Source organism: Sinocyclocheilus anshuiensis, unplaced genomic scaffold (assembly GCF_001515605.1).
Source record: "Sinocyclocheilus anshuiensis isolate Anshui unplaced genomic scaffold, SAMN03320099.WGS_v1.1 scaffold3332, whole genome shotgun sequence".
Lineage (NCBI taxonomy): Eukaryota > Metazoa > Chordata > Actinopteri > Cypriniformes > Cyprinidae > Sinocyclocheilus > Sinocyclocheilus anshuiensis.
In genome coordinates this window covers 105,236-118,202 of record NW_015552874.1, presented here as the reverse complement: position 1 = coordinate 118,202, position 12,967 = coordinate 105,236, and the positions used below count along the sequence as shown (strand labels likewise).

Genomic DNA, 12,967 nt, shown 5'->3' with positions numbered 1-12,967 from the left:
TGCACCAAGGGTCTGAGAGTAACGCAATTTCAATTCTCTGTGTGTATGTGCTGTACATGTGGAAGAATTGACAATAAAGCAGACTTGACTTGACTTGACTTGATAAAGAGAGCCTTTACTTCATTCCTGAATAAATCAGCCGTTTGAACGAATCACTCATAAAGACATTTACCACCACTAGGCATGGGCCGGTATGATAACCTTAAGTAAAAATATCACAGTATTGTTGTTACAGCTCTAAAAATGTGTTATTTTTAAATGACTGGGTAAAAAAAAATAATAATAATTTTCCGCTGAACACAATATATTTTGTTTTTGAGCAACATACAGAATATTAGGAATAGTAGAATTAGTTTATTTTTTCTTTGATTTGTTTCCTAAAAAAGAAAAATAAAGACTGACATTTAACCTAAATCTGTAATTACAGTTATTTAAATTTATAGTTATATAATTCATATACATATCATTTATATCATTTCATATCATTTAGTTATATATTTTCTTATACATAATTTGATTGAATAATTACCCAATTTGAAGCAAAAACAGAAAGTTTTGACTAGCTTTGTGAAATTATACTACATGCCTGAACGAAACAAACAGCAGAAGCTCTGAATGAGACGCAGATTCACTCTCTGACAGCAGGAGGCGCTTCTGGAACACCAGATACGGTGTTTCCTTGGTAACCACTGTAAACAAAGCAGCACTGCGCTGAAACACTGCTTTAATATGAACTATACAGAGACAAGATTAAAAGAAAATACCACGTAAACTTTTCTGAAGACAGTCAGTTCCCCTCAGAAACACATTCATATAAACCCCCAAATGAATGTTGAGGATTTTCTTCCAATAGTTCATGCATCATGAACAGTGAGTGATCTGCCTGTTACAGTATTTTTCTCTGTGCGTCCGTCTTCAGCGTCTCTGGCCTGTGTTAACGGGCATTTACAGACTTCATATTTTCACATAAATTACATTTTGGAAAACAATTGCATTGCAACGCAGTTTGTGCAAGTCCAGAACAGAGAAGAGTTGCTTGCAATAAGACAAAAAAACGGCCGGTTGCCGATCGCGTAAGTTCCAGGGGAAGCTCCTTAGTTCGGCCATCCTACACAGTAAACACGTGACTGACCGCTCGCTCGCACCAACAGGAGGAGGAGGGTCGTGTTACTCTCTACACTGCACTCAACCTGAAGGTTCAGTCTTTGATGAGACATGAAAAACAGCGCATACCGCAGGAACGGTATTACGGAAAATATTAGCGGTTTTGAAACCATGAAATTTTCAAACCGCGGTATACCTTGAAACCGGTAATCGGCCCATGCCAAACCACCACCTGCTGGTAGTTTTAGTTTCTTCTTTAGAGTATCATTTAATTTATTCAAAAATAAATAAAAAACATTAAAGGGATAGTTCACCAAAAATAAATTAATTAATAATAAAGTCTGTCATCATTTACTCACCCTCATGTTGTTTCAAATCTGAATGACTTGCTTTCTTTTGCACAACATAAAAGAAGGTATTTTGAAGACTGTTGGTAACAAAGCTGTTTTGGTTCCCAGTGACTTTCATTGCATGAACAAAAATACTGAGATGTTTCTCAAATTATCTTCTTTTATGTAAACATTCAACACAATAATAGCTTTAAATTACCTTTTTGGGGTATTTTCTCAGCCAAATTTAGTTTGCGATTAACTAGATTAATTAATCGCAGCACCCTGTAATTATTTAGATTAAAAATTTTAATCGACTGTCAGCCCTAATTTAAAGTACTTGTTTTGCGTACCAGAAAACCTTTCATGTCCGGCGCTGTATGTATAGCTTGCAGCGCTTAAGTTAAAATACTGAGTGTGAAATAATAAAATATGTTAAATGTGTTCTCTTATCATTCTGTGGACAAAATCCTGTGAACTTCACCCCGAATGGGAGCTGTATATGCACATGTGTGCTCATCTGTTTTCAATGCAGCTAACCTCGCGTCGCTTTGAGTCATCTTCCCACTCAGTAAACTATGACAGGTCCTTTACTGCAAAAAGACTAACTATGGTGCCATGTGCTTTTATTTAAACCATTTTCATAGGTTTCACGTTTTATTGTTGGCTCGGAAAATTTAAATATGCACGCCCAATAGCCACAGCTGTATCCCTTTAGCATTAACCACAAATCAGACAGGAGAGTAGATTAACTTCGGTGGACTTAAGCTTGAACAGTTGTGTGTTCCGCGGTTGAAATAAAATACTTTCTGATGTTTATTCGTGTTCATTTCGTGCCTTACATAAATATGAAAAGACGATCAGTTCACGTGTTTGAACTGAGGCAATACAGTGATCTGTCATGAGTCACGACACATTAAAGAGCCACAAAATGGTATTTATTGTTAGAATTTCTTTAAAAATGACAAAATAAGTAACCTTCTCTGTCAGTGTGTTGTCAGTTTCCTCTTTGCTCTGCAATGTATTTTTCACTGCGTGAGAACATGAGTATAGTGTGAGAGCGGCATTGTTTGTCAGGGATAGCAAGAGCAGGTTACTTATGGTATGAAACAAGGTCTTACTTTCCATTTTTTTTTGTCTTTTTTTTTTTTTCAAACAAACAAATAGGCCTACCATTTTATGGCTCTTTAATGTGTTGTGACCGATCACTGTAGCACCTCAATTCAAGCGGCACGTGAACCGATTGTCTTACACGAAATAAACATGAATGAACATTTGAATGTTTTTTATTTTAACCGCAGAAAGACGTCAATACACACAATTTTGTCAAGTTTAAGTCCACCTAAATCTAGGCTACTCTGCTGTCTGATTTGTTTGCCAGACAAGATGGCAGATTTGGCATTATGATTGGTCAGATCAGGCTCTTTGCGAAGGGTCAATTGGATATGCACAAAAATCAGATTTGGACTGACAGTCTGAACAAGGCTTAATGCACCTTGTAAGGTCTTGGGGAAATATAAAGCTGATTTACCATAAGCATAACAGTGGAAACTGATTCCTTATTTTCTGATAATGTCCACTAGGGGAAGAATATACAGTGGGAAAAAAATCAGAGATTGAGTTATCTTAAACAAGTACAGTGGGTACGGAAAGTATTCAGACCCCCTTAAATTATTAACTTAAATGATTTTAGCAAATGGCTGCAATATAACAAAGAGTGAAAAATTTAAGGGGGTCTGAATACTTTCCGTACCCACTGTATATCACTTATCTAATCTCCCCTCTTTCTGCTATGTTTTGTTTTGTTTAAGGCAGGCACACACAGACGAATGGACATCTAAAGCTCATCTCTTAGATAGCCAGTTAAATTCTCTACCTTTCTTGCTCATTGTCTCATGCTTTTACTCAGTCTGAGTGTATGCACATGTTTGTGCTGGTGGACAGTAGACTAGACATTTCAGTTTTAGGTGAGCAGGTTTTAGTAGCAGAAGATTCTGTTGTCCTCTGAAACAGCAGTCTATTGTGCTACAGGGCCCTGGAGTTCTGGGTTTCTTTGAGGACCGCTCCGGAATCAGCCAAATTGTTATTTTGAATAGTCTGTCTTGTAAGGCAGCACATTTTCAAATTTTTAAACCTGAGTTATTACCAAAGACTATAGAATATCCAAGACGTGTCACTTGTATAGTTTTGAATGGGGAAAAATTCAACGCTCAATATGGCCACTCAATCGCCTTCTGAATGAAAGAGCCAATCGCATCAGCTGCCGTTAGATGTCCTGGATGCTATAGAAACAGTCCGTGTTTTGATACGTGCGCTTAGGACTGCGCATGCGCACTGACTGATCTAGCCTGAGAAATAAGCTTTTTATAATGTTATTTGAGCAATACATAGAACATTTATGACACAGTTGTCAGATTTCTTTGGTGATTTCAAATATGAAATTTAATCGTAAGATTATAGTGAGCAGTTTTGGAGAATTTGATGTTTCCCCATTCAAAGAGATAGGAGTTGCACTTGCATGCCCGAGAGGCATTTCAAAGATCGCCGCTGAGTGACATGACTTGCCTTAAAGGGACTTTGGTATTACTTAACTAAAAATCTGAATTCAACAGCCTCTGCAGCATCAGATACAAGTAATTCATATGGTCTGTAATAGTGGTCCTGTTTTCCACCCATCATGTCCTGTTTATTTTACATTAGCTGTTACATGACCGTCAACCAGAGAGTGAAATAGCTGGTGTAAATAGTGTGAGTGGGAGATCAGCTCTTGTTCCTGCTGTGAATTATTCAGCTCCATTCAGCTGAACATGCAATTCACCTCCTAAACTCTCACAGCCTGCTAAAAGCTTCCGTGTGCTCAGGCCAGTGTGAGCCTGCTATTGTAACTCCATTTTGATTTTCTTTTCATTTAAGGAGATTTAAAAGATCATTTCTGCATTTTACATGCTTATATAAATTTACATATACATATTTGACTTTTGTGATAGTTGAACCTTGATTTGTTTTGACATGCAACCTTTCAATAGATGTATAGAAACAATGTATAGTGTAGTAATTAGGGCTGGGTTTTGACACAAATTTCACGATTCGATTCTCATTCACAAGCTTGCGATTCGATTCAATTACCGATTCGATTCAATATTGATTATTTTGGATATATATCAGGTACAGTACTTGGCAATTTTTCTCAAGGAAAAAAAATCTCTCAACTAATGCTGTAAAATATACATGGGAGTCATTTGGTACTATAATATTGAAGGTTAAAATTGACTGATTTGTAAGCTATACAACTGCTTAAATTACACTTAATGAAGTTTTTAAAATAAAGTTACAATTACATAATATTTCTACTTCAATTCTTTTTTTTTTTTTTTAAATATAAACATTTAAATTGTGGCTGTCATAAAAAAAAATGTTGGATTTATTCAAACATAAATTAAACATTGAAGAACAGTAAAAGTTATAATGTTATATGGTGCATATATTTAGCAAAATGCCCCTCTCTACAGTTTATTTTTCTAGCTGACTAATGAGTTTATGGTCACCGAATATGTTTTTTCGGAGGTAAATGTGATGTTACATGACATTGTTTACAAGCCATTATTGACATCTTTGTGTGGCTGAAACACTGATTGAGCGATTACATGAGACAGGATATGGATTGTAAAGTTGTACTCTTTCTTTTAACTTACATTCAGATGTTTAGTCATGTTTATTTTGTGCTGAAACTGCCGTGTCTGTTGAACTGAGGCGCTACAGCGATTGGTCACTTCACATTAAACAGCGCCAAAACGACATTTATTGTTTAAATACTGCAATACAATGGACAGAATTTGAAATCTGAGACTTTCATATTAAAAGCACCAAAGCACAATGCTTATTGCGATTTATTGGATGGGAAGTGCCCTTCAATGTTCCGTCCATTAACTGAAAACAGGCTAGACTAATCGATTCTTGGGATTTACTGTAAGCATCGATATCGTTCCGTAAAAATGAGAATCGATTAAAATCGAGATATTGATATTTTTTACTTTTTTACCTAGCCCTAGTAATAATGTAACAAGAAGAATGCATTGAAGTTTTCAACGAGTTTTGGTAACTAGTTAATGTAGGGGCGCTTCTCTTTGGGGAAGAGAATATGTTTGGGGGGGTAGTTTTCCTTTTCCTCTGTTGTTAGGGTGTTGCTTGGTGTGGATGGAAAAGAGGGTGATGACTGTGGGGCTTCGAATAGGAGATTTTTGTCTGTCGTCATTAGGGCTGCACGATAAATCGCATGCGATATTTAATGCGCATCTTGTCAGAATATGTCTTTTCAGATTAGATGCGCGTTAAATATCGCATGCGATTTATCGTGCAGCCCTAGTCGTCATTCATGATTAACAATGGTAGCAGAGGATTGCTGTTGGAAACTACAAGGTTCCACCTCAGTTTAATTAAGATGTGGATGTGCATTACTGAACTGGAAATAAAGAAACAAGCTTTCAAAATGGCTGTCACTTTATCGCTAACAGGAGAGCAAAAGATGACGCTCTAGAAATATCCACAGGTGATTTGAACAAGGATGACGGTAGGCCTGTCGCGATAATTAAATAACTGTCTAATCGCGATTATTTGATCTAATCGCGATTATTTGATTATTGCGCTTTTTATACGACACAATGGGGAGTCATACACCAAAAGAATCAGAAGAGCACCAGTTTGCTTTTCCATGCACTGTATAGCCTATACAGGGCTCCAGACTCATTCTTCCCACTGGTCGCTCTTTTGCAACTAACTTTCTCAGCTGGTCGCACGAGCACATGATTTGGTCGCAATATTTTTTTTTATTTTTGTTGCGCTACAATTAGGGGTGTGCGATATATATCGTCTGCGATAATATCGTACTTTCACTCGAATTCGCGATCTTTTTGTCACTGTTTTGCTTACATCTACGCACCTTTCATTTTTTTAAAGACTAAAACAAAAGATGGATTCTTTGTTATTCTTAATTAAAAAGCACAACAACAATAAATCAGTAAGATACAATGACAAACTAGCTTACAAAACGTTACATGCTGTATTATATACGACTAATAAATTATAGAACGTTTAACAAACACTGAGGAACCAAATAAATTAATAAATAAAAGAGAGCCTCCATAGCGTAATGTGAGGTAAACCGCCTTAATGTGAGGGACAGAATTGAGGTTTACAGAAACTCATCTTCTTTCTGCTGCAGCTGTCAGTCATTCTCCGCTCAGCATTCAAACAGCACGTCACGTTCAGTTATGACAGTCAGCACGGTGAAACTCTCTCTCCGAGGTGATATATTCACATAATACTTTAAGTTTAAGGAAGGAAGGGATTATCACAAACAGACAGATTATTAGAAGCCTTTCTTTTTCTCATGATTTCTTATCATGATTTATGATCTTATATTCATGAATGTATTTTGTAAGAATACAAATAGTTAACAGAATAAACATGTTTAAATTGTATAATGTGCACCAAAGTTTTTTTTTTAAGATATTGTTTTTGCTGCTAAATTATACAGTCAGCTAGTTTAATTTCATAGCTTATATATTTTTATTCAAATGTAGTTTTTCTCTGTAATGAGGAAGTGAGTATTTAGTGGATTGCGTTTAACAAAGGGTTTAAAAGAGTGACCATTAGTTCCACAAACACAGTATTGATATTCTGTAGTGGTGTAGAAAAAAAAAAATAGCGCTAGTGTTGGATCGGTATTGGCCAATAAGTAGAATTTGGAATACTCTGTATAATCTTACACTCTAAAATAATAACTCAAAAAGATTAAAAGATAACATCATAATTATTTACTGAACCCTTAAATTAATCATAATTATATAATGAAAGCCATAAAAACAGACAATTAATCATGATAATTGTCATAATCGCCAAAGCCCCAAATACAGACAATTAATCGCAATAACGGTGACTATTTTTAGACAATTAATCGTCAGCCAAATTTCATAATCGTGACAGCCCTAGATGACGGTGTGAAAACAATTCTTGACATTTGAGTCAAGAAAATTATTTTGCAAAACCAACAAAAAAGGACCAGTTGAGGCTGAACAATCTACCATGGATGCCTGCACCATCACTGATGGTCTGCCCTCGTGCACATATCAGATTTTCTTACTTATTGTATTTTAAACCCTGTCTGTCATGGATAGATTTCCCAAAAAAATATCCCAGACCTCCCCACAAGCAAATCCTTTGCATCCAATTTGCAAGGACCTGGGCTTTGTGGATGTCTAATTTTTTTCACCCCCTGAGCATGGAGTTTACTTTCTTTTCGGCACCCCATAGGTGTCACACAAGAATATATTTTTTTTATTTATTCCAAGGACCTCACTGGACAGCATATTTGACAGTTGTATTGGGAACATAGACGTATCAAAAGATGCTTGCGTTTCCCTAACTGTTAATTTGAAAGGTTTTGGACAAACTGGACATTGGAGATTTAATTCTACCATTTTGAAGGATTACAATTTCACATCTTACCCCAGAAATGGGTTTAGGCACTTTTTTAAAATATAAATGAAAAACCTACAGATGACCCTATGGGAGACGAGTAAGGTTTCCCATGCCGGAAATGCTGGTTTGAATCCCGCTCAACCGTTTTGTAGGATGGTTGCACTTTCATATTTATTTATTTTTTATTTTGTGTATATTTCACTGTCTAGATTTATTATTTCAAGCACATAGTATTAATTTCTATGATTTAACTAAAACAAAGAAACAAATTAGTAAAAGGCAGCCATGATTTAACTAAAACAATTGAATTAAAACATGCTTGTGCTCTTTAGGTCAATGGTAGCGCGAACGCAAATTGTGATCGTACACTGCACGGACGAACCAAGTGATCACAACATTGATCGCACACGTCAAAGTTTGAGGAATGAAACAGTCGAATCATTGTAATTTAGGAATAGAATCACGTTGGTGTTTGAATAGTGTTCGCGAACTTTAACGATCTATTAAATTAAAGTGCTTTGCATTGTTGGTGGTGACACCTCTCTTGCAAAATGTTTAGCAATCACAGATATTATACTTAGCTTTTTTGGCATCTGATCGCAAATGTAGCCAAACTTTGGAGCACTTAGATTAGCGAGCAAGGTCCTGGCAGATCGCTATGTCCGGTCCTCACAGATGAAAAAAAAAAGGAATCGATAGGCGGAATCGAAATTTTAATTTGACAACAAGTATCCGATTCCTGACCTTAAGTATCCGATTCTGGAATCGGAATCGATTTTCGATTCCCAACCCTAATGACATGTACTAAATAAATACTTACCCATATGTGATAAAGCCAGTTTTATTGTGCTTGAAATGCATAGCAAGGCAGGTAAGGAACGATGTCTGTATTCATGGTATATTATGTGATGCATCCTAGAGCTTTCATTAGAAATTAATGACAGTGGGGATGAGAGGGTAGAAAGGAAGACCAAGCTGCGGTATATGGCGGACAGAGTCACTGAAAACTCTGCTGTAACTCAATCCCAGCAGGATGGCTCATTGGATCACCTTTCTCTTTTGTGCATGTTTGTATGAGGTGGAGAGAATGATAGATACTAACAATTTATTGTCAGCTCAATTAATCAGGAAAAAAGATATTTAAAAATACTGTTGCTACAATATAACAAACCATGAGAAGTATGGATTAGGACTGTTAATTAAACAAAATAAAAGCATACTAGTGACATGGCATATTGTGGTGATAGTATGTGTGTGTGTGTGTGTGTGTGTGTGTGTGTGTGTGTATATTTAATTCTTTTAAGATCCTGATTGGCTGAGAGAGTCTTCCAGGAGTGTGATATTTCACGAGTGTCAGTATACTAATCAGTCTTAATTGGTCAGTAATCAGTGTAAAATTAAAATGAACAATCAGGATAATTTATAATATATATATATTTTTATTCTTGTGTACAGATTAATGTGCGTGTGACTACTATGGATGCGGAGCTGGAATTTGCCATCCAACCCAACACCACTGGCAAACAGCTCTTTGATCAGGTAAGTGTCTTCATTTAAATACCACTGTTTTGAGTTTAATACTAATTTACCAGCCAGGACAGTATATTTGTTAATATTTGTTTAATAGAATATTTTGACTGAAGGTCAGGACTGATACCAATACTACTGATGCCTCTATGAAATTGTTTTTCCCCCTAATATTTAACCATTGACTATAGCCATTCAACATTACAGTATAATTGAGAGCTATCAATTTTAACATTTATTAAACTTTAAAAAATAACTTCTAATTTAAGTTAACTTAAAACAATCTTCACATAAACCCAGCAGAAATATACAGAAATTTAATAAAGTTATCAAACACTAAATTCTAAATTAAATATGGGGGAATCCTTAAAGCTATAAAAGTTATTGATTTCCTCTTTTTTTTCTTTTTGTCTTTGATGAACAGACATCACAGCAGCTGGTTATTAGGTTGTTTTGGCTGTTATTTCTTTAAGAGCTGCCGCTGAACGTGACGTGGATCTGACACACATTGTTTTCGCTCAACTCTCATTACCTTCTCTGACCCTCAGGTCTTAAAGTCTCTATTAATGAGCTGACGAGTTAAATCGGGTGTGTTTGATGAGTGAGACAGTGCTGGGCTGCTCCAGGACAGTTTTGAAAACCATTTCAGAGACATGTTCTTAAATGTGACTCATAAAAAAAAATATTACATGCATGTACAGTTTTAAGGCAGTTTTAATCGCCTTTTTGGTAACTTCATGACTTAACTGACCACGACATTGCATGCTCGTAGTTTCATTCGCGATTTGATTTGAAATGATACAGGCTACAGCGCACGCCGGCACCTTTGTACATGCAATTGAAGAGCACGCGCTTCGAGCACAGTACCGTTTCCACGCTCATTTGACTTGCGCCTGGCGCTGAAGTGGAACACGCGTCTGAAACGTCTCCAGTTTGATGTGGTCGTAAAGATGTTCTGCGTCTAAATAAATGCACTTCGTCAAGAGAAAAAGTGAAAGAAGCAGCAGTTGTGAGTGGGGTAGCCAACCCTAGCGCCGCCCCTGCGTTAATTGCGTTAAATATTTTTAACGAGTTAAATTGAAAATAGTAATCGCCTGCGTTAACAAGCCAATTTGACAGCACTATTTGAAATACAACAATATTTATGCGCTCAAATTTCAGAGCTTCACAACACTTACTGAGCTGAACTGAACCAACACTGAACTGGCTGCAGCTGAATAATGACACGATTGTCCTTCTACAGCTGCCTCATTTTTAAATTTTGCATTATTAATTCTGCTATTTTCCTTTTTAATTATTAAATAAAGCTTTGAAATAATTTGTATTGTATAAAGCGCTATTAGAAATAAAGTTTACTTAAAGGGTTACTCCACCCCAAAATGAAAATTCTGTCATTAATTACTCAACCTCATGTCATTCCAAACCTGTAAGACCCCCGTTCATCTTCGGAACACAAATTAAGATATTTTTGATGCATTCTGAGAGCTCTCTGGCCCTCCCATAGACAGCAATGTAATTACCACGATCAATGTCCAGAAACGTAGCAAGGAGATCGGTAAAATAATCCATGTGACATCAGGGCTTCAACCATCATTTTACGAAGCTACGAGAATACTTTTTGTACGCAAAGAAAACAAAAATAACGACTTTATTCAACACCACATTTATCCACACCACACGGATAAATTGTTTTCATTCAAATCAAAGCGTAAATATACATAGAAAACATATCCATGTGGCACAGCTGACACAGAACAGCATACGCTGTTTGCGTTCAGTGAATACTCTCCAAAATGGTGCTACGGTGACGCGGAGGAGACAAATTGTTGAATAAAGTCGTTATTTTTGTTTTCTTTGCATACAAAAAGTATTCTCGTAGTTTCGTAAAATTGCGGTTGAACCCCTGATGTCACATGGATTATTTTACAGATCTCCTTGTTACGTTTCTGGACGTTGATCGTGTTACTTACATTGCTGTCTATGGGAGGGACAGAGAGCTCTCCGTATGCATCAAAGGTATCTTAATTTGTGCTCCGAAGATGAACGGAGGTCTTACAGGTTTGGAACGACATGAGGGAGTAATTAATGACAAAATTTTCATTTTGGGGTTGAGTAACCCTTTAACCTGACTGAGGGTCTTGCGCATTGTGCACTTCAGCCTCCCAGAGGGGAGTTTCTTTAATTTGTGCTTTGAATGGGTTTTGAGGGGGAAAAAATGGCCTCACCTCAAAAAGCTTCCTGACCTTATTGACTGTTGTGAACAGGGCTTTCTGAATAGACCTTTCCCACTATACGTATGTTGAATGATTGTTGCCTGTTTAGAGCAGCATTTGGTTCTCACATGTGTTCATTCTTTTATTCTTATTTATCTTCAATTTGAAGAACTCGTATATAATTTAGCATATCTTTAATATTGTGTAGTTTCATTCAGAAATGGTAACTTCGATGTAAAAAAAAGTATATTTCAGCTCTTTCACATTTATGTTGATTGTTGAAAGATTCATTCATTCATGGTCATCCTGCAGGTGGTGAAGACGGTAGGTCTGCGAGAGGTCTGGTTTTTCGGTCTGCAGTACGTGGACAGTAAAGGCTACACAACGTGGCTGAAGCTGAATAAAAAGGTAAGGTTTTCCCTCCCACTTTTCCATGTCTCTTGCTAGTAGGGGTGTGCGACATTGACAAAAAATAATATCTCTGTTTTCTGGGATTTTATCGATAACGATAATTAGACGATATTTTGCTGTATGTTATTGTGCTGGTACCTTAAGGACCGTCGTGAACTCCTAAAGTTTTTGATATTCTTCATATTCTGTGTGGTGGTCAGTTCACACTGATAGAAATTAATCTTTTTCCAATAAGTTTAAACTGATTTTTACATTTATGGGCATTTTTACCTTTATAAAGCCATTTTTTCTAAAAGTGTCCCTTATCTTTTGAGTCAAATTCTTACATTTAATCAGTGAATTCGAATAATAAGACTTTTGGGATGTTACCAAGCAAATGAAATCAGTATCAACAAAATTCATCTTTGCAATGCAGAGAAAACAGAAGCTGCATCTCAAGTGGCATTTAGATGCATATACACAGTTTAATGCAAAACATGAGTGCATTTAACCTGCAATTACAAATGCATAAATCATGTTTTGATATTAAACATAAAATGCTAAATACCGATATTTGAAATTATTTAAAGGAGACATATTATGCCCATTTTTACAATATGTAATATAAGTTTAAATGCAAATGAGCTGCTGCTCCCCGCCCCCTTTTCCAGAATAGAGCTGCGCCAATACAGCTCGGACCTGCTAAAACATGTGTTTTGGTTCTGATTATCATGTTTATAGCGTTGAAATTATGCGTTTTAAACCATATTAGTTTAAACTTCGGTTTTCTGAGTGCACACAACTGAAGCACAAGGACAGAAAGCGGCTGTCACAGCATGTGAGTACTAAACTAAGTCGGTTTAAGGTAAACTGCTGGGAGATAATCGCATGTTTATTTTAGATCTGTGTGGCAGCAGCAATATACAT

At 36.3% G+C, this 12,967-nt stretch overlaps 1 protein-coding gene across 2 annotated transcripts in view; it reads left to right on the top strand.

Moving 5' to 3' along the window:
* The window catches only part of LOC107668171 (radixin), a 97,443-nt gene that overhangs the window by 57,496 nt on the left and 26,980 nt on the right, over positions 1-12,967 (top strand). For both annotated transcript variants that reach the window (XM_016459968.1, XM_016459969.1), the window contains exons 3-4: positions 9,366-9,449; positions 11,963-12,058. In XM_016459968.1, the coding sequence (XP_016315454.1) occupies positions 9,366-9,449; positions 11,963-12,058 (180 nt within the window). The remainder of the gene's footprint in view (positions 1-9,365; positions 9,450-11,962; positions 12,059-12,967) is intronic.